This window comes from Taurulus bubalis, assembly GCF_910589615.1.
Source record: "Taurulus bubalis genome assembly, chromosome: 16".
Classification (NCBI taxonomy): Eukaryota; Metazoa; Chordata; class Actinopteri; order Perciformes; family Cottidae; genus Taurulus; species Taurulus bubalis.
Genome location: NC_136604.1, coordinates 12626257 through 12653125, shown reverse-complemented (window position 1 = coordinate 12653125; position 26869 = coordinate 12626257). Strand labels below are relative to the sequence as shown.

Sequence of the window (26869 nt, the reverse complement as noted above, 5' to 3'; positions counted from 1 at the left end):
AGCACACATACTCACACAGCAAGCCACATTTCGCCCAAAACTATTGAAAGACATTACAAAGCACAAGACTTCAAGGGTGCAACAAGAATGTGTGAATAATCGCAGCCACCAGGGGGAAGCAGAGAGGTGATGAATAGAGGTGTTGAGAGGATGGAGAGATGAAGGTGACAGAAAGACAGGAACTATAGAGGGATTATGGAAACCCAGAGCAGAGGGGAAATGGAAGTACAGATTGCCAGAACAAACACAAGTCTTATGAAATCTGCTATCAGACTCACACATGACTGCATGCACACATTAAAACACAAACACAAGTATATGTGCCACACTAGCACGCATATCCACGCACGGCTGCCTCCAACAGTGTACCACACTCACATACAAAACAATCTTGTCCATCCTCTGATCTCTCTGCCTCTCTCTCCAACATATGGTTCTGATTAGGAGGGAGGGAGAGGGAGAGGGAAAGAAAGAGGGGGACAAGGAGGGGAGGGGGTTAGAGACACTAATAAGTGCAAGAATGGGTGAGAAAGTATGAAAGAGGGCAAGAGAGAGAAGAAGAGCAGAGAGGGGAAAGACACGATTGAGACATGGAAAGGATGGTAAGTTGGGCAGAGGCAGACAGATTTAAGAAAAACAAAAGGAGGTAGAAAAAGTTGAAGGAGTAGAGGAAGAGAAGGAGGCGGAGTAAGTAAGTTTAGCTGGAGCAGAGGCTGCACACATGGAGCAGACCAACCTCAACGTTCTGCTGCTCTGAGGAATGATACAACTACAAACACACATAGAGATAAACACACACAACACACTTTCTTTAACCCTCTCACCCACTCCCCCTCGCGCCCACTGCTGTCTCCCTGCCTCTCTTCTCTCTCGTCTAATTAACAGCATTGCTTAATTAAGGCTCCGTCCAGTGTATGAGAGAGGGAGAAGAACACATGCTTTAATTAAACATTGCTGCACATGTGCTTACACATACAGTACATGCACACCCTGTCACTCACAGACACACAAAGACCCATGCAAATGTGCCCCCACAGCTTCATCCTCCCACACACTCACACATCAATTTGCACATAAAGACATACATGCCACACACACACACATACACACACGTATGTAGTCATGCACAATTACACACAAAACAAAGATACACATGCAAATATCTCTCTACTGTGCTCGGCGGGGGGTATTCTGAGCTTATACCAGCCAATCAAACGCTCCCACTATGATTCATTGTTTAAGCAAACACTCCTGGCATCCATCAACTGCCATTCCAATATGTTCAACCTCATACGTAGCGAATGCGTTTTGGTGCATTTTACTGTGAATGGCTCAGTGGTGTAGCATTGTCTCTGTGAGAACAGTCGATGTGTGCGCTGCTCCCACATGATGATCTGTTGAATCTGTTTCACAAAGAGCAGCTTTCCTATGATTATTGTTTGAACATTTTTAATCTTGTGTATTTCTTATCTGCACGTCAAAGTTTTTGGTCCTATTATGCACCACGTAGTGTGCACATACGCTCATGCCAGTGGGAAATCAGAGATGAGAACTTGTCATTTCCCAGTTTGGGCAGTTGCCCTGTTGTGCATAGTCTGAGAGGAACAATCATTCTGTACATGGTAGCTGAACAGCATATCTATTCTCTCCCCATCTATCTCGCTGCCACAAAGGCTTGCAGACTCACAGGGCTGCCAGCAGCAACCCTCAATGAGGAACTAGACCCTGTGTGTATAAGTGTGAATGTGTGTGTGTGTGTGTGTGTGTGTGTGTGTGCGTGTGTGTGTGTGTGTGTGAGAGAGATAGAGAGAGAGAGAGATAGAGAGAGAGAGAGAGAGAGAGAGAGAGAGAGAGAGAGAGAGAGAGAGAGAGAGAGAGAGAGAGAGAGGAAATGTGTATGTGCTCGCACGCATGTGTGTCTCTGCGAGTGCACGTGTATGAGTGTGTCTTCCTGGGTGTGTTTGTAAAAGCACTCACCGAGCTCTAACGGGTGTGCAGTTGTTGCTAAGAGACAGGCAGCAGCACCGAAACAAGCAGGGGGGGGGTGTAAGGGAGGGGGACATGGAGGGGAGGGAGAAAGAGAGAGAGAGGTGGTGAGGGGAGGAGGGGGGGCGCTCCACAGAGAGGTTTAGACAGATAAGAAGAAGAGGGGATAAAACAGAGCGCGATGGAGAAAGTGTATGTGAGGCCAAGAGAGAGGAGGAGGGAGGGAGGGGGTCCACAGAGACCGAGTGACACTGTGCAGACTACCACAGTGTCTGTGCAAACTACCATCCGCCTCTCAACCTGCAGCCCCGACAGCCTCAAATATAACACACAACAACTTTTTCTTCCAAAAGAAAATCATTAAGAGGAAAATTAAATAAATAAATAAACAAAGCTGTTTGACAACTTGATGACAAACTGTTCTCAAGTCATCCGTGAGGGCTTTTCAGTGGGGACAAGTGAGTCATGCTGTATTCCAGGTAATAAACATCTGTCTGGCTTTGTCATTGAAACATTACACATGAAAAAGCATGTGAACTGTAAATACTCATTGTGTGAATGCCAAATCAAATACTTAACCGTGGATTCAAGGCCTCTTTTTTCTATGTATATAGCTTGTATATATGTAGAAAAAAAAAGACAAAGGAATTGAAACGTATATGTATATATTACTGCATATTTATGTGATTTGTTTGAAGATATAAAACAAATGATTCATCTTCAACAGCATTACAGAACATAAGAATACACTTAATTTAAGATGTGCACAAACTATACTGTACCTGGACATCACTGTAGAAGTCAAGAACAAGTCTGGACCAGTTTCTAAAATTTACGTTTTGGTATAGAGGCAGACTGCGTACTTTCCACTAAACTTTCCTTTCTTTATGCTTCTTTTCTAAGTGCAGATAAAAGTTTGACTTGGTTCCAGCTGTCACAATCAGTGTTACGATGCAGAATTTACGTACTGCTGTGTATTTCATTTTAGATGCTGTTTTTCATGTGGGTGTGAAGGGCGGCAGGGAGCGGTGACCGCCGATAATAGTAACAAATATTTCAAATGCATCAAGATAGTGGTTGCATTTTAAGCAGGCAGTTTTACAACCAATCACAGTAATGATAACAAATAAATCAGTCAATGCACCGGTAGTTTAGTGATGTTGAGAGTTGTGGTCATGACTAGTCAAGAAATGAAATCCAGAGGTCTCTTTGTCAGAGAATGAAACAAGACATTAAAAAAGTCTTGATCTTGAGTATATATCTTATACTGATACTGTTGCTTGACGGTTGTATTTAAAGACTGTATCTTTCTTCCCACTGTGGGAGAAAGTTTTCTATATTTACTCAATATTCAGCCAAATGGTGCAAAGTTTTAATTCAACTAAAATACAAAATAAAATAAAAAATATAGATATATGTTCTTGCCTTTATTGTAGTGGGTTGTAGCCCAACAAGCTGTAAATCTGAACAGCTTGAATTTAAGCACATCCAAACTTAACAGACCTGGGTTTTTTGAGAGCTTGAGGCGAGGAATGTTATACACATATATCGCACACAAATTACCAACAGCAACCTTCAAAAACAAAGCTGAACTTTGGGCTTTGGTGGTCTGCAGCTCCATGCACACGCACGTCAGTCAAAAAGAGACAGTCCAACTAACACTTGCACACAGATTCTCACCCCCACCCACTCACACTATCCTTCACTCTGACCTCTCCTCCACCATCCCCAAAAAAAACCACTCCGACCTCCCCAGCTGCAGGAAATTCCTAATGATCTCCATCATCAGTGTGCGTGCTGTATCTCCTGCCAAGAGCAAGCGTGCGTGTGCGTGCGCTCATACGCTACAAACACACATACAAAGCATATAAATGAGCAGAGAGCAACACATAAACTATATGTGCAGACAAACAAAAAGGCAGACAGACAGACACACATCTAACGTAAACAGACTTCACACAGACCAGATACAGTGGCTGCTCAGCCAAGGATGTACACGGGGGACTGGAGAAGTAGAACCAGGACCCCCCCCACCCCCATCTGACTGTCTCGCTATCCGACTGTCTCTCTCCTGTTGTTTCTGCAGGAACCTACATGCTGTAGTTATTTTAAGATGAGGAGGACTGTATTACCCCTTCCTCTGCACCCCCCTCCTCACTGTTCCCTCTCTCTCTTCTCTCTAGCAACCCCCCCTCCCTCCACACACACACACACACACACACACACACACACACACACACACACACACACACACACACACCTCCCGTCTCCCACAACACACGCTCCCACTCCCCAACTCATCTTAAGCTCAGCCTGACTCTCTCTCTCTCCTCTCTCTCCTCTCTCTCCTCTCTCTCTCTCTCTCTCTCTCTCTCTCCTGCAGGCAGTTTCCTGGCGCTGCTGATGGCCGCCCCTCCGTCAGGTCATGTGACTAACCGCGCCAGCTGGGAACAGCTAGGAGTGTGCACATGTGCACACTCAAAAACACATACGGGATTACGCACAAACAAGGATACGCAGGGATACGTCTAGAAACACACACAAACACATGCAAATACAGGAAGATGAAACCAACCACTTAGGTGCAAACACAGAAAAACTCCCACTTACAGATCGCACAGGTGCGCGCACGCACACACACACACACACACACAGCTGACATGTCCATACAAATAGGCAGAAACACACGTGCAAGCAAAGCTGCACGCTCACACTGACGCACACTCCACGTAGTCACGCTGGCGAGAACTCACAGACGCACTTAAAAACCTCACACACAGTCATGCATATCTACCTCACACACAGAGGACACACAAACCAGATGCTTGGACCCCGACACACACTTAGACCTTGAGGCCAGTGTTTTGGAGAGGGGCCTCAGTGCTGCGGCCCTGACTTCCTGACTCCTCCTCCCTCCATACTCCTGTTCCACAGTTGCTGTGGGAGACGCTGCTGCAGCTCCCGTTGCCAAGGAGAAGGCTGCTGGCTGTTTGAACAACAATGGCCGCCTTGTGAACATTCCAACTGTAGGTACTGACAGCTCATCAGCCACAGCCTCAACACACACAGCGCTGCTCACAATACACACCAACGCCATGCCACTGTACTTTACCTTATAGATTATTGGACTCACGCCTGAACGAGGCAACACTCTCACACAGACATGCACAAAAAACACACACACACACACATCTGTGCACGCTCTAAGAAATTATGACTTCTGCTGAGAGGATAAGAAACCCTTCTTTCCCTCTCTGTCTACCTGCATCTCTCGACCATCTCTCTCTCTCTTGCACACACACACACACACACACACACACACACACTTAGTGCGCAGTACATTCATCCATCTTCCCCCTTCTCCCCGACTACTCTCTGTCTTTTTCTCTTATCTCTTTCTCTCTCCTCCCCCTCCACAGCCTTCTGCTTTCACTCTCTCACTCGCTCTTCACTTGCTCATCCCTGCCTCTCTCTCCCTTTCTGTCTCAGGAAGTGTGTGTTTTTACTCTCACGCACACACACACACACACACACACACACACACTATCATCCTGGCACACGCACACACATGTGGAGGATACACATTCACACAGAGAGAGAGACACACACAATCTCTTTCTCTCCTGGAAGGTAGCGAATCTTTTCGTCCCTTGGGGGCATACACTTCCTCAGAGAAGGAGGGAAAAGGGAAAGAAGAAAGGGAACTAAAAAAATAGAGTAGAATGGGCAAGAGAGGAAGAGGAGGAGGAAGGAGAAGGAGAGGAAGGGATGGAGAGAAGATAGGAAGGGAAGAGGGTGAAAACTATATGCACGGCAGGGATTTATAGACAGACCCCTGAGTGCTCTGATTATCTGTTCATATTGATGGGACGACATTGAAGCCACGCTGGTGGAACGTTGAGACGGTGCTGAAGCCAAATTGAGTGAGTGGGGTGGGGGGGTGTTGAGGAGAATCACTAACAAGTCTCTGCTTATCCTCTGACTCACTGTTTTTAACACACATACCCAGACACATGTGTATGCACACTCACACACTGCACACTCACACACTGCTAAAAACAAAGATAACTCTAACATTAGAAATCAGACACATAGTACATGTGTAAGTATGTTGATCTGCAGATAGATGTGTGTGTAGTGAGAGAGAGCTTTTGTGTGCGTGTGTGTGTGTGTGTGTCTGCGTGTTTTCCCCATCTCTCGCTCCTCTTTAATAATTGAGCTGATTCTGTCCAGCTTGTTAGGGAGGTACACAGCAGCTTCACACTCTGTCTTTCTCTCCTTCTCATCCTCTCATGCACTCCATCTCTCCCTCTTCACCCTTCCATCTTGCCGCTCTCCCTTCATTTATCACTCTTTTTCCTTCCTGACCCCTCCTCTCTCTCTCTCTCTCTCTCCTCTCTCTCTCTCTCTCTCTTTCTCTCTCTCCTCTCTCTCTCTCTCCTCTCTCTCTCTCCCTCCCTCCCTTCCCCCAGCTCTGCTCGCCCTCTTTCTTCGCAAATCCCTCCTGTTCTTTGACCTCTCCCTCGCCTCTTGCAGTTTCAGCCCCTCCAACCCCCTCCACCCCGCTGCCCTCCATCATCCCTCTCCTCTTGTCTCCCTCTCTCCATCCTCTGGAGGTGAGAGGTCGAAGCTTCCTCTCCACTGTCAGACTAAAACCGGCTGCAACCAGCCCTGTAGAGGGGTGGGGGGTTGGTGTGAGGGAGACAAGGAGAACGAGGAGGTAGGTGATGAGGGACATATAGGGAAGGTGCATGAAAGAGGGAGATGGAAGTGGAAAAAAATAAGGGAATCATTGGAGGACAGATACATGGGGGAGAAAAGAGAAGGGGAGATTTCTTCAATTGAGTATGTGCCTTTGACGCGGAGGAGCCGTTTTATGAATGTATCGTGTGGGAGGTGACAGAATGGAGCATACAAACACTGCTCACACAAATGCTAAATGTGTGTGTGTGTGTGTGTGTGTGTGTGTGTGTGTGTGTGTGTGTGTGTGTGTGTGTGTGTGTGTGTGTGTGTGTGTGTGTGTGTGTGTGGGAGGTGAACCACATTTACCTGCCTGTGGCGAAAGCTATTTCACTTCAGGTGACGATTAGATTAATAGGAGTCGTAAAATACAGGACCCTTCACTCCAAGGACAAAGTAATGACTTATTCTTTTTAGCCAGTAGCTCGTTGCACATTGGAACATATTAAAAGTTGTAAAATATTCCTGAAATGTCCAATTACTCAATAATAAAATAAGAGGTCTAATAGGATATAAAGATGTTTTTTAACCAAAGACATTGGGAACATCTCTGAGTTGGAAACAGCAGTAGAGGAAACATGTATATCAATAATATTTCAATAGTACGCTTAAAGCTCTTCTAATAGCTCTAAGCCATCAGAATATAGCTCTAAGCGCAATAGCAAACCAGATTTTGTCCCTATGAATAGACTGTTTATGTGAATCTGTGACCTAAAATCAATTTATTGTGTATTTTGGGAGGCATTTCAGGTTCTGAGTAATAATGGCCTGACTCATTCACAACGTTGGTGTAAATTCCCTCTGCTTAATATATCTATTGTGAAGAGTTCAAAGGGGGGTGTCAGAATGATCTTCAACTGACTTTGACAAAACATCTGTAACCCCCCCAAAAAATGTCTTTGTTGCATTTGACAAATCTTGCGCACAGCTAGAAGCCAAATTCCTCAAATGAGATGCTTTGTAGTCTGAGATTGTTTTTGGAGAATCTGCTTTTGAACAGACTCAGTCTCTGGTCGGATAACATTCTGATTTAGATTACTGAAGCTGTGTGGCAGGTGTGTGAGGTCTTATAAGACCACAAACACCCGCATTCAACAGGTTGCACTATCCTGAATATCACTGAAAACTTCCCAAAAACACCAGGACATCAGTGACAGTCAACTGTGTCCACTATGCCTTCTTCATCTTCATGACGACCTCCTTATCAAGAGGACATCTGACTACAGCACCCTCACCTGCTGATAGGCAGAGAGAGAGAACAGGTGATTGGTTGAGCTGTCGGCTGTCATATCGGCAGGGTGTATCTTTGTGACTGCAATACACACACACACACACACACACACACACGCACGCGCTTGTCACTGCCATCAACCCACATGCCTATGAACTGCAGCAAGGCGCAAACAAAAGGTACTTCCACAGTGTGCATGCACACACACACACACACACACACGGAAGACATGCACGCTTACACACACAAATACACACACACACACCAGCTTTGAGACGAACTGTGGAGTGTTAGGTGCGCTGACCCTGCCAATGAGGACAGGAGGAACATCAACGGAGCTACAAGGCCGTTGCTATGACAACTAGCCCAGCTCACACAGGTAGGAAGCACAATGGGCCTAAGCTGTTATATGTTCACATTCTCTGTTTCTCTCTCTCGCTCCCTCTCTCACACACACACATACACACACACAGGGCCATGCACTCAAGACCAGTCTGACAGACAGCGGCTGCATGCCAAGGTAAGGCCATTTCCTTTTCATTCCAGCATTCAGAGGGCTGAAATTATTCATTATGTCCAAGTGGACCTGCCAATAAGAGAACTCACTCTTCAACCAGCGAATGAGAGAGTGAGACTGGCTGAGTGTGAGACAGACAGATAGACACACAGACCGAGCATCACTCTGCATACTAACGGCACCTGCACTAGGGTAGCCCGTGCACGTCTCTGAGGGGCCCTTAAATAACGAACTGTCACTGCCCAGACATCGACATTGACTTCTCTCTCCCTCTCATCCTCTCTCCCTCTCCTCTCTTCATGCACTCTTTCTTCCTTTGTCACCCCCCTCACAGACGAGCGCTGATAATCACCACCACGAGCACGCCTTGTCTCTCCAGCACATTGGCCCTGATGCCACTGCAGGGTGTGCTGCTGCTGCGTCCTGCCTATAACTGCCCTGACGACTCAGAGGGGGGCTGCCGGGATGGAAACCCCGGGACTGGACGGACTCAGCGGTAACCTTGGTGCTTCCTGTTTATATGTGAAGAAAACACCTGTCCATCATCAGGAGCTGGACTCAGAGGCAAACCTCTGGTATGTAAATCCAGTATTAGAAAAGTCCACCCACAGATGTACAGTCTAGGGAAACAGCAAATAAACAAGACAAGTATGTCTGTGTGTCTGAGTGTGTGTGTGTGTGTGTGTGTGTGTGTGTGTGTGTGTGTGTGTGTGTGTGTGTGTGTGTGTGTGTGTGTGTGCCATCACTTGGGAGGTACTGTATCCCGCTGCCCTGCCTACACTGTATGTAAATTCAGTGATAATAAAAGGTACTAGGTGAGAAGAATTTAGATACTAAAAAAACACATATTGGGGTTAACAGGGTTCATTGCGTGCACATTGGACCACAGTACGTGTGTGTGCGTTGTGTGTGTGTGCGTCTGAGCATCACCATACACAGTAAAGCCCAGATGACCCAGCAGCACCAGCGGTGCGAATGAAGAGCTCCGTCCGTGAGCGGCATCGATGAGGTTAATGTAAAACACTCAAAAGGAAACGTAGCCAGAGGTGCGCAGCACAACTGGCTGAGCGGACAGTAAGCAAATGTGTGGTGTTGTGTACACAAGACGATGCACGCGCACTCACCAAGGGAGAGGGAGTCTGGGGGCTCGCGCTGCCTGCTGGAGCTGTTGCGGTGTCAACGCTGGCTGCGGGGCTGCGGGGCTGTGGGTGACGGAGCTCCTCTCCGCTCCCGGGTCACGGAGCCGTTGCCTTGACGGCTGCAGCCGTCAGCGAGCAGCATGTCCCCGCGTCGGAGAGAGACAGCCCACCCACATCAATGTACACGTTGTCTCCTCCTGCAGTCGCGCGCCACCGTCTCGTGCGGCTCAATGAAAAAACCGCTCCTCTGGCTCACATCAATATCTGCACCCGCAAAGATGGGAAAGCAAAAACACAATAGGAGGGGAAAAAAATTATGAAAAAAATGGTGAGCAGGGACGTTGGTTCACAGTTTTGTCCCCAATTAAGGTACTGACATGACCGCGCTCGAGCCCTGTGCTCCGGGTTTGGTGACAGACACGGGACTCCCCAGTATGCGGGAGGCGAAAATCGACCGTGCGCCCGTGCGTCTCTGCCTCTGCAATTCCAGCTCTCTGTCTCTCGTGCGCCCCAGTCTCCGTTGTGCCTCTCCAACGTGCCTGGCTGTCAAAACCATCCGGGTATCCGTAGCTGGCCTCACTTTACACCTGTGGAATTGTGGGAAAAGTAGTTTACTGAAGACCGAGCATGAATGGGGGAGTCAGAGAAGAGAGCGAGAGACAGACACGAGTGGGAGGAATTTCGGAGGGCTGCTAATTGTTTCCAGTGCTAAGGATCGCAATAACACTCATAATATCATATTCATATTTTATAATAGCTAAAAGCTAAAGCTACAAATTAAGTGGGAAAACGTCACGCCTAGTAAAGCAATTTATGTTTAGGTTAATTCATTAATTCAAGTTGGTTTACACAGCTGTACTGAATTGGCTCTTTGACATTACCGTTGAAGAAAAATAGCATCCAAATATAAATAAAATAAGAGACATGTCTTAACCAGGTAAATATATTTGATTTTTATTACAATAACAACAGGGAATCGTATAAAATCATATAAAGGTTACTCTATTGTCAAAAACAACACAGATTTAGAACATTTTACTTCCAAAGACTGACATTGATCGTTCCCCTTTATGTGTATTATGTCACCCAGTCATCCCAATGGATGACAACTGAATACATGTTAATGAAGTCTTTGTGTTGCACAGATATATCTGAGTTAAATTAAAACAGCAAAAGAGACAGTTCATACAGTTCATTGACAAACAAAGAGCATTCCTTACCATCTCTCCTCTCAGACCTTACTAACACGGTATTAAAGATACTTCAAATCTAAAACCCTTAATTTGACCACTTAAAGGCACACGATGGAGCACGTTTAATCAGTTCCCCCTTTCAGGTGATGGACATGGATCAGTTCAACAGCCTTTTTAGATTATTGTAAGCATTTTATTATATTTTACAGTGTCTGCATACATAATCTATCGCACAAATTCACAAGGATTATTGAATGTTGTCTGAAACCTGTTGCACATTCTATCATTTCTCCATCAACATATTTTTCTCAGGCAAACGGTTGCCCTTCGAAGCTGCTCTTCTCAGAAAGAGAAATCAAAAGGACCTGGATGTTTATGGCAGCTGAACAAATCATGTACCCCCCCAACACAACCATCTACATCTTCTTTCAGTTCCTTGTTGTCATGGTTACAGAGTAAAGCAACATTACTGCGAGGCCTGATCAGCGGAGATCCGACTCTGCTCTTCAACATGGTTGACTGATCCGTCCTGAATGGGGCTGCACTGCAGTGATCAATAACCAAAAGGAGGAAACTGTCTTTAAACAATAAAACAAGGCAATGATATGTATCTTAATATTTGTTTATGTGTGTGTGTGTGTGTGTGTGTGTGTGTGTGTGTGTGTGTGTGTGTGTGTGTGTGTGTGCGTGTGTGTGTGTGTGTGTGTGTGTGTGTGTGTGTGTGTGTGTGGGTGTGTGCATGCACAGTAGAAATACAAATACAATGAAGGCATTTTGGTATATCTGCATGTATACGTCCACGTCTGCCTTTGTGTTTGTCTGTCATTCGCGTGGTGTTTGTCCGTTCATCGCTCCGCGTCTGTCCCACGCGTGTGTGCTCACAGGTTTTCTCCGGGCTGGTACTGCGGCTCCGTGGCCGTGAAGTAATCCTCCAAGAAGGACTGCAGGTACTCAAAGGTGTGCCTCTCATCGGCCTCTCGCCTCCAGCACTGCACCATGAGTTCATGGAGCGAGGCGGGGCAGCCCGGGGCACAGGGCATCCTGTAGCCTCGCTCCACCTGCTCCAGCACCTCGCGGTTGTTCATGCCTAAAGGGACGGAGGAGGGAGGTGTTCAGAGAAGCAGGGATGGATTTTAAAAACATATTAAACATATTTAAAAAATCGACACATATTGGATATGGAGAAAAGTAAAAAACAAAAAAAACAACAGGAATGATTTAAATGTAATGCATTTATTAACTGCTATTAAGCATGCAGCAACATGTTTTTTTTTTGTGGCTCCACTGTTATTTGATCAATCTTACGTTATCCTTTTTTCATGTGTTTTCTGACACTTTATCGCCTTCATTCATCTTAAGTCTGTCTGTCTATGTTTTGCAGACTCAATTTCTTTTGTTTGATGTGGTGCTGCTATCTTTGCCATAAGACGACTGTAAAGGAGAATTCATAAATTACGTTATATTATCGTAGGACATCTGGAGTAACGGAATGATACAACTTGAACTTCAAATCAATTTATAGTAAGTTTAACAGAAAATAAAAATATTTATTTGATAAAGTCTTGTTCAAAAAAACGATCTAAAATAAGCAATACAATACAAAACTGCTCATTTGCATAGCAGGGTGGCAGGAAGAGGTTATCCCCTTCCCTCACATCTACTTTTGAGCAAGGCACTAAGGCCCCAAGTGCTATGATGTGGTTTGGTCTGGTTGAAAATCTCAGTAAACTCTGTAAACCTGACCAGGCTGTTGCTGTAAAAAATGTTTTATCTTGTCTCGGTTTTGAGAGTGAAAAGTTGAAAAATGACTAATCCTGCAGAATTCTGCCTGCCAAGGACGATACTTTGTGATATGAGTAAATACTGAACTAGCAGGCATCGTCCAGTACCTGGGTATGGGACACGTCCCTTTGTGATGAGTTCAGTGAGTAGGATGCCAAAGCTCCAGACGTCTGACTTGATGGTAAAGCGTCCATACAATGCAGCTTCAGGAGCCGTCCACTTGATGGGGAACTTCGCCCCTGAAACCATGGAAACAGTGAAGATCCATAATCATATAATTAGGATAGGTTATGTATAAAAAATATAGGCACGGAGGCAGAGGCAGACACTGTAATCATCACATTGTGCAACCGTCGCTCTCCTCATCCGTCTCTCTGTCATGCCGTTACCTTGTCTGGCCGTGTACTCGTTGTCCTCGATGAGCCGGGCCAGGCCAAAGTCGGCAATCTTGCACACCAGATTGTCTCCAACAAGTATGTTAGCTGCTCGCAGGTCACGATGGATGTAGTTCATCCTCTCGATGTATGCCATTCCAGATGCAATCTGAAAACACAAAGAGAGAAGAAAAAACAAAGCTCAGACTGATAGTAAAAGAGTTTCCTTTAAGTCTGTCATTGTGTGCATGTGTTTAACTCACCTGTGCAGACATGTCCACCAGTTGAGGCAGCTTAAGACTGTGACCCTCCCCGTCTTTTAAGAAGTCCAACAAACTCCCTGAAAAACCAAGATTGTTGCGTCATGACTGGCCAGTCCTTTTGCCTCCTGTAGTTAATTCATATCTGCTGTGTATCATGGCGGGTACAAAATATAAATTCAATCAAAATCAGATAGATGCTCGTAAATTCATGGTGACACAGTATATTCTGCATGCGTATATGTTAATGCAAACGTACGTCTCATTCTTTTTAGGTTTTAGTGAATACTAATATTTCACCTGCCTTAAAGCCGCCTCCACATGGAGTTCAAAGCTCAGGAAGAGTAAAAAGAGGAAAGAGAATCCCTGGAGTTTGTAGTTTAGTTTTTATCCCAATACAGGACGCATGGTGGCTTGAACCCTGCTCTTCTAAATTACACATTTCTAGTTTGTTCATGTAATTAGTTTGTTTGTCTGTATATCTCAAAATGGTTGAAAGTTACGACAGGGGCAGATCCACATTTTGCAATTTCAATGCAAGATAGGGCATTTCTAAGAATGTTCTCTATTTTCATGAGCGACTACACTTCTACTAACACTTGGGGGAGCTCACTTTTCAGTGTCAGTGAGGTTTCCAACCAACGGGAGGGATTCATTGTGTATCAACACTACATCACAGGCATGACAGTTTACTCAGCCTGATACCTTGGCTCATGAACTCGGTAATAATGTAGATGGGCTCCTCCGACACGACGGCGTAGAGCTGCACCAGCTTGTCATGCCGGAGTCTCTTCATGATCTGAGCTTCCTCCAGGAAGGCCTCGGGGGACATGGTCCCTGGCTTCAGAGTCTTTACCGCTACCTTGGTGGTACCGTTCCACATGCCTGGCATAGAGACAAGGAGATATTAATGCACGCATAGCACATAGAAACATACAAAGACATACGGCGCAGACATACACACACATTTTCTGTCATACCGATGGTGATGGCTACATGTATTATGTATTATACGAATAATTTCTGTCATATTCATTGACTGTGTTGTAACTCTGTTATGTTGTTCATTCTGTACACATGACATGTATTGCTTCTGTCCATCCAGGGAGAGGGATCCTCCTCTGTTGCTCTCCTGAAGGTTTCTTCCCTTTTTTTCCCTGTGAATGTTTTTTTTCAGTTTTTTGGGGGAGTTTTTCCTAATGCGATGTGAGGTCCCGGGACAGGGATGTCGTATGTGTACAGCTTGTAAAGCCCTCCGAAGCAAATTTGTAATTTGTGATTCTGGGCTATACAAAATAAATTGAATTGAATTAAATGTACATACATACATGTAAAAAATTGAAGAAAAGAACATGGTACACAATATGCATGCTGTAACGCACACACACACACGTGGTTATACTTCTGGTGCATGCACATGATTTCTGTTTAGGAGAACATGCATGACATGAGACAGAGTGATGTTAGGATAGAGGGAGATTTGCCTGGTCTTACATCAACACCTTCAGGGAGAGACTTTGCACGGCTCAGAAAACCGGACACACTCGCATTTATTCAGAGAATCTGTACGACATTTTCTAAACAAATTGCTAAGACATGTAATTGTAATATACATCACATGGGAATACCAAGTGATACTGGGAAAAACATAAAACTTCACTAACATACACAGAAATATTACTAACAATACAGGACAGTAACGGACACTACGGACAAACAGTTCTCCCTCTGAGCCTGCAGAGGGCAGCAGAGGGCGGTGGTGTCGGCCTCACCCATCCAAACGTCCCCGAAGCAGCCCTGTCCCAGCTTCCTTTGCATGGACAGAGTTTCCCTTAGCACCTCCCAGGCATCCCGCCCAAGGCCCATGGTGAGTGGGGTGGAGTTGGGACAGGGCATGGTCAGGTAATAACACAGCCCATCATTAGAGCCTATTATGGGGAGGAGGTGGGAGTCAAGGAGGGTGGAGATGTAGAGAAAGGAAAGAGTGGAAGTGTATTGAAGAATGGGAGAAAAGGGTGATGTGATGGGTGGAAAAATGAAAAGAGAGATGGGTGGAGGAGGGGTGGGGGTGGGGGTGACAAATGAGGTGAGATGATGAAACATGCACATGCAACAACAGGGGGGGAGGGGAACAACTCTGCACACCTGGTTGTAAAACAAAGCCACATTTCTATTCATTAACTGCTGCCTCTGCAATTGTTATCACACACAGAGATTTATTCAGGGTTTGTTTCACTGCTGCGGTTTTAACACTCAACACACAACATATAAAAAATGTGTCCCGACTACATTTTCAACTGTGTGTGTATCTTTTGAGTTTGTGGGTCTAATCCATAATTATATTTGTTACAGACTCTGAACAACACATACAGCTATACTTTACGATGTGTCTGTGAGAGGGTGTTTTCACACCAGAAGTGTTACTGAAGTTCTTGTCAACTGGACACAACCAATGTTGTGTTAAATGTATTATATGTACCTGCTTATCTTTTAATACTTTATTTTATCCAGGTGTGCTCCCGCTGTCACCTTCCCCCACTGCAACACAGTCCCACCATTCCTACCCATCCAGACTTCTCCAAACTGGCCATTGCCCAGTTTTTTAATCAGTTGGAGGGATTCGCGGGGAATCTCCCACATATCCTTGGTCTTCACTGATAAGTCGGCCAGCTTAGGCATGCCCCGCTTGCAGCTGCCAATCAAACGGCAGCACAGTCCCGCCGCTCTCTCTGAGAGAGAGAGAGAAGAGAGACAAACAAGCAGGCGAAGGGAAAAGGAAACATAGGCAAAGAAAATGGAGGGAAAAAGCAGCAAATGCAGAGATAAAAAAAGAACAAGACAGGTTGCTTATGCGCTTATGCAACTGACAAGTTAACCAAATACTAAAGTACAAAGGCACAAGGAAAACTCAGCAAAACAGACACAAACACAGTCAGAGCAGCATCATGTACAGAAACCAAAAATACATACAGGGACAATACAGATAATAAGTGAAACAAATAAATGATACAGGATATATGTGGCCAAATTTCTGTTGCTTTGGATGATAGTGACAGGTAAAGTATCCTTGCTGTATCAACCCCTTGCCACTAGGGGGCAGATTTAGACGAACAGAGAGCAGAGGAAGTGAAGGGTGTAAACTTGTTACAACAGCTCTGAATCAAACTTAAAAAGTTATACCAAGAGTATCAGAAGTAAAAGTGCGCTCAGTTATGTGTTATTATACATACATGTTACATCAGTATATTCTTGTTTCTGATGCATTAACATGTCAGCCTAATTGTACTGTTTTTGTTGGTCGAGGTAGAACTCATTATAATTACTTAGTTTACTATTGAGTTTGATAACAATGTATCATATTTTGCAGGACAGCTGGGCAGAAGGATTGAGCAAAGAGTCGAAATAAATTGTAGATGAAGTTCGTAGAAGCAGGAGCTTGAAGCATGAAAGTTCATCAGATCAGAAAATGGGAACACAAACATTGTTTTTTTTTCCTTTGAAGGAGAATCAAAATAAATAGGATGAATTAGTGTCCATGTGTGTGTGTGTTCATGTATGTTACCTGTGTAGTGCTCTACCAGCTGTGGCACTGTGTCGAACTGAGATCTCGTGGTGATGTAGTAGCCACCATTGTCTAGTTTGCGGATCTTATAATGTTTGACGTGGTCTCCCTTGGTATCGTCCCAGTCTCGGATCGACAGAGAGTAAGCACCTGATAGAAAGAGAAACCAATTGAAAGCTTTCAAAGCGGTACGCCTCAAGTGTGTGTGTGTGTGTGTGTGTGTGTGTGTGTGTGTGTGTGTGTGTGTGCGTGTGCGTGTGACTTCTTTACCTTTGGTAGTCTCGCTCTCTCGTATGAGGAAAGTTCCCCTCTGGTTGCCATTACCCAGCAGCTGTCTCTCCGCATCCTTCCTCCCCATCTTCCCAAAATACCACCTGTCACCATGACAACAACACATCTGTCAGCGCAGCGAAAGCAAGCATCCTGTGACCTCTGCTCTCTGAATACATGTCAATCATTGAGGAACTCTTTCAACGTGAACTGTACGTATATTGCAGCAGACGTGCGTGTGCAAGTGTGTGTGTGTGTGTGTGTGTGTGTGTGTGTGTGTGTGTGCATGCTCACTCTTCGGCCTGTATAGAGTCGACAGGAGCTACGTAGTTGGAGGGGATGTAACCTGAGTGGCCTGTGTCCAAAGAGCGAGCCTCCCACCAGTCGCCCTCTCTGACAAAATCAGGGATAAGGTACAAAGATACAGTCAGCACAGTTTGGTGTGGCGCACGATGGAGGGTCATGATACTTTTTTAAATGTTGAAATTAAAAGGAACAATGACACTGGCAAAAACTGTAAACTTAAAAAGAAAACGAGCGCTTAAACTACATTAAAATTAACGAAAGAATAAAAGGTGTTGAGATGAGAAAGAAGGTGAAGAGCAAATGGGTGAGCAATAACTTCAAACAACTCCAAATTTAAACAACCTGATTTTATATTTCCTGAGCGGGACAAGAACATTATGACATGAGCTCGTCAACAGCAGCAGCAGCTGACACTTCTGACAGTTCACAGTTAATGTATGCAAACAAAATGAATTACCTTTGGGATTCAAGACATTTAACACAGAATGTTTCATCTCCTGATGCCTTATCTCAAATCTCGGTTTAACAATATCTTATAACAAAACGTGATACAATCGGGGGTGTTTTCGATCAAATCCGCAACATCTGTAAAACAGATGTTATTAAAATACAGTTGTCTTTGTGCTCACGTGTTATTGATGATCTGGAATTTCTCTCCTTTCTGAAAAGTGAGGTCATCTTCGGTGCGAGCGTCGTACTCATACAAAGCTATAAAGAGAGTGACTCCACCGCCTGCAAACGTGTTCGTGCACACACACACACAAACACACACACACACACACACACACACACACACGCGAGACAGAGGAGTTAATAGTTTCCAGTTATAAACGCTAGTTTCTATCACCAAACTAAACCATTTTTTAGGGTTTTACTGTTTTAAATGATCAGGTCGCTACATTAAAGGTACACTATACACTAAAATAGATACTGGATAAGAATGTAAGAGCTAATGGACAACATCAAAGTCCTCTTTCTTTGCAAAGATGCCTTTAATACTTAGGCAGATAATGAGCATTCAGGAGTCTGAGCTACAAATGAAATGGCTTCCAAAAGTTAAAGTCTTTGTCGTGCCAACTTTCCTCTTTATATTAATATCTCTTAACTGCATCTCAATAATGAAACCAACTGTAACTTTGACAATTGCCCACTTGATTCGTCTAAATGAGACTACCGAAGCCTAACATTGACTTCCTGAATTTAAAATGCATTTTGGCACAAAACAAATAGTATTGATATTGTTCCACATCTCTGACATTGAAATTGTGAGATGACTTCAGGGCCGGTATGAACAGGAGAAGAATAATAACTCTTTCGACGTGCATGTGAGCATTGTTTTAAGACAGACTTGTGAAAATGTGCTGAGGCAGAGAAGGACTCAAGAACTAAGATAACTTTGTACAAACCCATCACACGTTTACCATAGTTATTTGGGTAGTGGAAACATGATCACAGCGTCATATCACAACTAAGATTTTGGTTATTTGTATTTAGCAAAAGATAATTTTAGGATAGAAACAAACATCACTGAAGAAGTGCTGGGTTCACTTTGCTCTATTATTTATTATATATTAATAGGTAGATGGATTTTCACTTTCTAGAATCTAATATTCTAAGACTATTTTACTTGGGGCTTACACACACACACACACACACACACACACACACACACACACACACACACACACACACACACACACACACACACGCGGTCCTACTTGTTACGCCTCCAGGCCTCTGATGTGTGTTGGTGTTGGGGAAGATGGTGCTGGAGGAGAAGCCCTTGTTGAAGTCTGGGATGGTCTGTGTCGGGTCGGGACAGTAACGGCCCTGAGTCAAGGCGGCGGACAACCCTCCATCTGCGTTGCTAGGAGACAGATCTGTAATGTCTACTGCTGCTGATGCTGCTTTGGCGGACTTCTTCTGCTTGCAACAGGCACACCCCATAATAACCAGCGTGGAGACGACGTCTGTGAAAGCAAGCGGAGTTAAAGAAACATGCCGCAACTTTTTCAATATGTAAATGTCAATTTGCTTGATGCTTTAGTGATTAAAGTTGTGTGCAGTTTATGAAAGCAGTTTTTACTTGGTACAAGTACAATAATCTTTGTTTACGGAGATAACAAAATCAAGTTTGTTTAGAAAAATATATAAAAAATGTAAATTAACTGGTTTGTGATTTAGTATTTCACTTCCATAAAAACAATGGTCAAAATTGAAGCAGAGGCCAAGATATCCTGTCTTTTAGTGCCGAGTAGTATGAGTTATGCCCCCAAAACACCAGATCCTGTAGATTTCCCATGATGCAACTTGATCTTTTCTGAGACACACTTTTCAAACTCCACACCTCCAGTATGCGCAGTGGCTTTTTGTTAATAATTTAAATTACTAGTCAAGTCCAAGCTGCGACAACCCTGGAATTACTATGACATCATCAGGGTTATTTTTTATATATATATATTTGAAGTAATTACACAAGTGTCTTCACAGGCTGAGCAGTACTGGACTATGTGTGCAACTAGTGCCCCTTTAATTAAATAATTGCTCACCTACTTAACTAAATATAGTATCACTGCTTATGTAGAAAATAAAATCAACCTTGTGGATTATCACATGAAGTACATTTTAGCGTTTAGACTTCAAACACAAGCTTGTAGAAAGTGAAAGCAGCCCACATGAACAGCGTGCAGGGGGTCACTAAACCTAAGAGAACTGTTCAGAGAGAAGTTACAAACTTTTAAATAAAAAACTTCACTTCCCCCAAGCAAGAGGAGGAAGGGTGGAAGTGGGGTTGGAGTTACAGTAAGGGGAGGGAGAAGTTAACTTTTTCTCACCTGATGTCTTCCTCTGTCAGATCATCTGTCAATCACCATCGCAACTGAAAAAAAGGAGGGAGGTGTGAGTGACAAGCGGCGGAATGAGAGAGCAGGCCAAGAGAGGATGAGTGGCAGAGAACCGGAGAGGGGAAAGGTTTGGGAGAATGGGAAGGTGAGGCTCAAGAGCGTTAAAGCGTGAATGAAGAGATGCGTGAAGGGAGACACGAGGAGACAGAGAAGTTTGAAAAAAAGGAGACAGCCCGATAAGGAAAGACAGAGAGAGATGTGAGGTTAGCCACTTCCCTTTTTGCTTTGCAGTTTCGAGAAGGGGTACTCAGACATTTGCTGGCCAACAGCTGTGTGTGAACGTGCATGTATGTGTGTGTATGGTAGTGTTTGTGGTAGAAATGGACCTGTAAATGTCATCATTAGACAGAGCTAACAGTCACTGACAATGTGAAATGTGTTTCACAAAGAATAAATGTGCACATATATATGCAATCCTGACTTCCAGTTTTGAGCAAACCACATTGCTTCAATAGCTTTAGTTGACAATGCAAAAGTTGGTGCCAGTATCAAGAGGAAATAACATACAGAGACGACTGTAAAACAGTTTAATGGTGTGCAGAGAACACTTTCCTGATCAACATGAGTGTATTTTCGTTCAGCAGTATTTCTTCAGGAAATCAAATCTCCTAAGCGCCTTTCTAACGGACATTCCTCAGAGCACCGGTCGAACAGTTTACTAGCCTCACATAGCTGAAGGAAAAACTTCTCTTATTCGCTTTCTATCAGTGAGTTAGATGAGAAGATTGATACCGCTCACGTCTCATGAGAAGCTATAGCCAGCAACCAGTTAGCTTAGCATAAACACTGGTACAGGGGAGAAAAGCGAGGCCGCTGTAACTGAATATCCCCCTTTATAGCGTCATACATATTTTTTGTTTAACATTACAGCATGGTAATTGTAAGGTATTGGTGCTTTTCTTTGTCTTATGTGATCGTAAACATTTGATATAGATATTTCAATTGATTGGCAGCTTAATGAAAATAACCAATAATGAAAATAATCTGTAGTTTTTAATTATTCAACATTTATTATTAGAGCGGCTATAGGATTGAAACTGGCAACCTTTCAAGCTAACTAAACTGGCTACAGCATCCCCACCTACTGAGGAATGTGAGGGAAGCCACACACAGGAAGAACAATACAGGTTATGGCAGGGAGCAACGAAAAAAACAAAAGTAATTCACTTTCATTATGAAAACACATCAAAGCTCCCAGCGAACAGCGTCAGGTATGTCTCGTCCACACCACAAATTCCCACGAAATTCCTCTCAATCTTTAAAGCAACAGTGGCTATTATGGGCTGTATCCAGGAGAGCAAAATATGCACACACACACAGACACACACACACAGACACACACACACACACACACACACACACACACACACACACTCATTCACTGTATCAGGTCTGCCATCAGGAGAGCTACAGGAAGTTAGCCCTGTTGGAGTTTCCTGTCCACCCTTCTGATCACTCCCCCCTTTTCCTGGAAACTGAGGACAGAGTCCATCAACACACACACACACACACACACACACACACACACACACACACACCCCTCCAACCATAACCTTTCATACTATCTCTATCCAGCCATCTACTGGACCAAAGCTGCTCACTTTCTCTATGATGAAAATTAGAAAGGAGGAGTGAGAGAGAAGAGGCCTCCTCCCTCATCTTGATCTCACCTCTGCCCTTCTCTCCTCTCTTCTTTTGCCGCTATTCTAAGATTGGCAGATGACCAGAGACAGGATCAACAGCACAACATGTAGTCTCACTCATACACTCACTCACTCACTCTCTCACACACACACACACACACACACACACACACACACACACACACACACGCACACACACACACAAACACACACACACACACACACACACACACACACAGGACTGTTTGCCTGACGGCCATACAGTCATTGTTCTCTGTTGGGTTCCTGTTGATCAAATTTCTGTCTTCCTCTCTGCACACAGAAGCGGCTCCTTCTTCTAACACCTGATAATTCAGTTGACCTGAGGTTTTTATACATAGAGGGAACAAACACCATGAGTCACACAGGCAGCAGCGCACACGGCCCACTGAACTAAGACTTCACCAATCAAGCATGCACAGAAAGCCAAAGTATGCACTTGTGCACTCACATATAACCTGCCATGGTGCCAAATTAAACACAAACCAACATGCATGTGTCTGTTTCCTTTTTTTCTCTTTCAATAGGCCACAAACACGAAAGGTATATAGATCAAAGTGTATGTGTGTGTGTGTGTGTGTGTGTGTGTGTGGTACGTTTAGGTTGCACATTCAAATTGGCACACTTGTTGCTACTTTTTAGGTGTGTGTATAAAACAAGCTGCATAATTACGGAGAATTACACCAGAGTAAATTAAGAACAGTGAGTTCCTCTTTGCCTCTTGAAGCAAACTAACAAAAATTAGACACAATACCAGGCACGCACACACACACGCACACACACACACACACACACACACACACACACACACACACACACACACTGTGCACTATGGTTTTGGAAGAGTTTAGCTGTGACTCGTATTTTAAAATATGTAATGTTAAATTAAAGGTAATGAGAGCTGTATTGTGTACATAAAAAATAGAATAAACAAGCTGACGACAATGTTGCATGAAAAAGGCTCTTCAGTCATGGACACAGTTTCACCTTGCACAAAATATGTTTAGCATTTTGCTAAAAATACCAAATATTTCTCCATCATAACTGTCATTAATGCCTCTTGCCACAAGTCCAGCCGAACAACAAACAGCTTTCAATCATATTCATCTCACAGAGATAACAGTATTTCCTCTATTCGCTGTTTCAAATCTTCACTTCACTTCGCTGACTGGTTGCCGACGGTCACAGCAGACTTTCAGAGCAACTGGCAGGAAGAAGTAATTAGAATACAGAAGCAGCTTTCTCTGGGGAGTCGTGAGGTATTGGTTAGTGAATATAAGTCCGTCTGCAACAACCGCATCGATTAATACTTCCATCGTCATTAGATAATAAGCTTCAATGTTTGTGTTGTTGAACTTTTTTTTCAGGGTTGCTATAAAATATATACATGTATAAATATATAATTGCCCATCACTAACAGCATGAAGACAAGAAAATTATTGAATTATTTTCAACATACAGGTTTTGAAATTTCCGCCATCATCCAAAACAATGAAGGTGAATTGAATTCTGGAATTTACAGACTTCCAACACCAAAACATTTGACTATCTAAAGAACTGTCCTCTGTAATTTGTGGATTTTCAGCCTAACAGGCAAACAAATTCAGTTAAATTGACCCCTATTGTATTGGGTTGGAGGCAGAGATCCAGAGATGGATATCTCAGAAACTTGGCAAATGAACCCAAAACTATCTGCATAGTTGCATGTTTTTTATTTATTTATTATGAGAACTGACCCTTTGAGAAAAAAGTATCACAGAGCAGCAGGAATGAATTCTGGTCAATGCTTAAGTAAAAGTAGCAGAACTTCACTCCATTACAAAAGTAAAAATATAGAAGCATTATCAGTGAAGTGCACTAAAGTACCTAATGTAAAAGCACTCAGTATGTGAAATGCCTCCCTCTGAAATGATAAAGAAACATAAACTGGAAATACTCAAGTAATACCCCAAAATGTACGTACCACCCTTGAGTAAATATACGTAGTTACTTTCCACAAGTGCTGAATGGTTTATATCAGTATATTTGTTTGCTGTATAACAATATAAGCAAAGCATCAGCACACATTCAGTGCACTCTTATAAAATCACAATAACATCACCCTCCATCGTCACACTCGCAAACATCCAAATCCCAATGACACACCCTTTCCTGCACAGTGGATTGCAGATAAGCTGCTCCCAGCGGGGAATTCACTGCAGGAACACAGAGAAACGCACACAATTGTTCAGATCTGTTGAGTCTCTGTACTTTTACGCCAGCTCTTTCCAGACTTTCTCCAATCCTCCTCTTTTCTTGTTTCTCCAGCTCTTTTCTTACCTTTCTCTTTTCTCTCTGAATCGCCCCTCACTAGCAGGAAGCCCTGCAGGATGCAGAGGGTGAGTGGAGCAGGAATGATAGGACAATGGGAAGCAAGCTTGTCACCGAACCCTCACACGCATAGCACACATTCAAAAAGAGTACAAACACACACTGAGAAAGGAACTGGAGACCAACTGGAGGCGGGGGCAATGGAAAAGTAAGGTGTCCCGGTCATTGGAACGTCCTGTTTTCACATGAAGTCATCATATCCTCCAGATACAGGTGGCCGAGCTTGCTTGTTAGAAAGCATACATGAATTAAAGTATTTAAGTTCAACAGCCTAATCCTGTTTTTCAAGAGGCTTTGGGCCTGCTCCTATAGTACAACAAGAGTCTTCCTCAGGTCGCCCCGGTGGCTGACTACAGCAAAGCCCCTGTTCAAAATGACAGATACAGCTGGCAGCCTTCATCCAGATGTCTAACATCAGTCTGTAAGGCTCATCTTGGACAAGCACTTCACCGTAACAGCCCTCAGCTGCTTGGTGGAAAAGTTGTGACGATGTTGACGTCCATTTCTTAACCCCCACCAACTAAAACACATATCCACGCCTCCCTTCTTCCTGCCTGGCCCATAGGCTAAAGACAGGAACTGACCTCGTAAAGAAACAGGAAGTGAGGAAGTCCGGCCTTGGACAGCCTCATCGCTTCTTTCCCCATCCAACCCTCAACATTCCACAACTACTCCGTTACACAGACACACAAGCCGCCTTGAAATCAGTAGTGAAACAAAGATTAATGTAGATGAATGTGATCCTCCCTGCTGCCCATCACAATGAAGAAATAAACAGTGAGACCTAAAAGCCACCTAAAGCCACAGAAACACCTCAGAGAGATGGACATGTTCAGGAAGCATACAGCCCTGCCTTTTCCTCAAGGAGGTTTCCTGTAGACGTGTTGCCAAATAAATCACATTTACTAAAGGAATATTCTGCCTCTGGAGCAAATTTTATATAAACTGACAGACAAAAGACCTTCAGCCTAAATTACTTTCAGAATTCATCTCTCAAAAAGTTTGAGAAATGTGCAGTACAACATGATGCGGTCTGCCACACATCCAGATCCTATGATAAGTTACTGTTTGAGTGTTACAATTTAACAATTACTACGACCTTGAAGGTTTTTGATAGCAAGATATCTCATGTTTAAGCACTTGTGACTAATCTCTCTGGTAAATTCCACTGTTTCAGTATTGCAATGTTGGCTGTTTTATTTCTAAATATCACCTTTTGCGGAATCCTTCCAGCATGAAGAGTGGAAGTAGTGGTTGCCTACTTAATTTACTTCTCACAGGCAAAGCCTCCAAACTTCCTTTTATCTAACAGTAAACACTCCAAAGTTACCCAATATTCAAAATCACTGAAAGCACCCAACCGGGTTAGGACTATTTTAATTATTTAAAAAGGTACAGAGGGGTCTGGGCTACAGATGTTCATCATGTTTGTTTCCTTTTACCTCAAGTCTTAATTCTGTGTCAGATGTGACTCTTATAGAACAAAACTGAAAAGTTTAAAGCAAAGTGCATTTAAAACGCAGTGTGGGGTAGCTACCTATCCGGGTTTCATCAAAGCAAAGGCAGTTCTTCAAAACACACCAAAACACTCGTTCTTTAAAATGAATAGCCTACTTACTACAACTGATGTATCACGTTTTCGGACCTTACATGATGAACAGAGACGACATACCGGACACAGAAGGCGTCGTTGTCCCGGGGTATCCCTGTGTTCCGAGGAGAGTGGCAGTGGCTCGCGGGGCGCGCGGAGAAAAGCCGCGAGCTACTTCGTTGAGCAAGTGAAAAAAGAAGTGAGCGCGCGCCCAGTCCGGAAGGCTTTGGGAACGGACTTCAAGCGCGCAGTGAAGTCCACCCAGAAGAACGCGCGCGTGAAGTGGACTGTAGAAAACGGATGTTTCATAGAAATTATATTATAAATGGGCTTCCTTTTAGAAATGTGGACTACCACACATTTTCATTATATTCAAGAAGAATGCACCCCCAATCATTATTGTTCTGTAAAATAGGACAACACGCGTTAAACATCGCACTGGAGATATGAAATTAGCTTTTACAATAATTTTGACAGCAATCATAAAAGAATAAACTAACAAAACACCAGGCTACATTACTAATGAAGGTTGAATAAGACTTACTACTGTTTTTTTTATATAAAAGTTGTTCTCGCTGTAAAAATATACTAAAAAAATCCCCAATTCTTAGTTATACTGGAAGTATAAGTGCCGCTTGCAGCACTCAAACACCAAGAAACCCGACAGTGACTGGTGCTGATGCAGTGTGGGCGTGGTTTCACAATGCACGCTCTAGTGTGAACTACAGGAAGACGGAATGAAACGTGCGACATCCGCGTGGGTATAATACAACAATGGGCGTTTACTTGTGCACTTTACTTTTCCTCTCGTGTTCATATACTTTTGATCACCAGGTCATCCACGTTCAGCTGTAACTCGAGAGAGGGCAGCTGTATATTGTCATGCCATTACAAATCACCTTGAAGAGTGACTTTGCAAAGTGAACCGTGGCGTCATTACACATTTCTTTAAGCCTTTGTCTC

At 43.8% G+C, this 26869-nt stretch overlaps 1 protein-coding gene across 1 annotated transcript; it reads right to left on the bottom strand.

The window, feature by feature from the left end:
* Window positions 1–11442: 11442 nt before the first annotated feature.
* On the bottom strand, window positions 11443–26082 carry yrk (Yes-related kinase). The gene is made up of 14 exons (XM_079232122.1): window positions 25988–26082; window positions 20195–20238; window positions 19079–19330; window positions 17990–18092; window positions 17349–17447; window positions 17055–17158; window positions 16785–16934; window positions 15787–15951; window positions 14995–15150; window positions 13928–14107; window positions 13226–13302; window positions 12978–13131; window positions 12696–12827; window positions 11443–11893 (listed from the first exon to the last, which is right to left on the bottom strand). The coding sequence occupies exons 3-14, from the start codon at window positions 19305–19307 to the stop codon at window positions 11685–11687; spliced, it is 1758 nt and encodes a 585-aa protein (XP_079088248.1). The 5' UTR covers window positions 19308–19330; window positions 20195–20238; window positions 25988–26082; the 3' UTR covers window positions 11443–11684.
* Window positions 26083–26869: the final 787 nt, after the last annotated feature.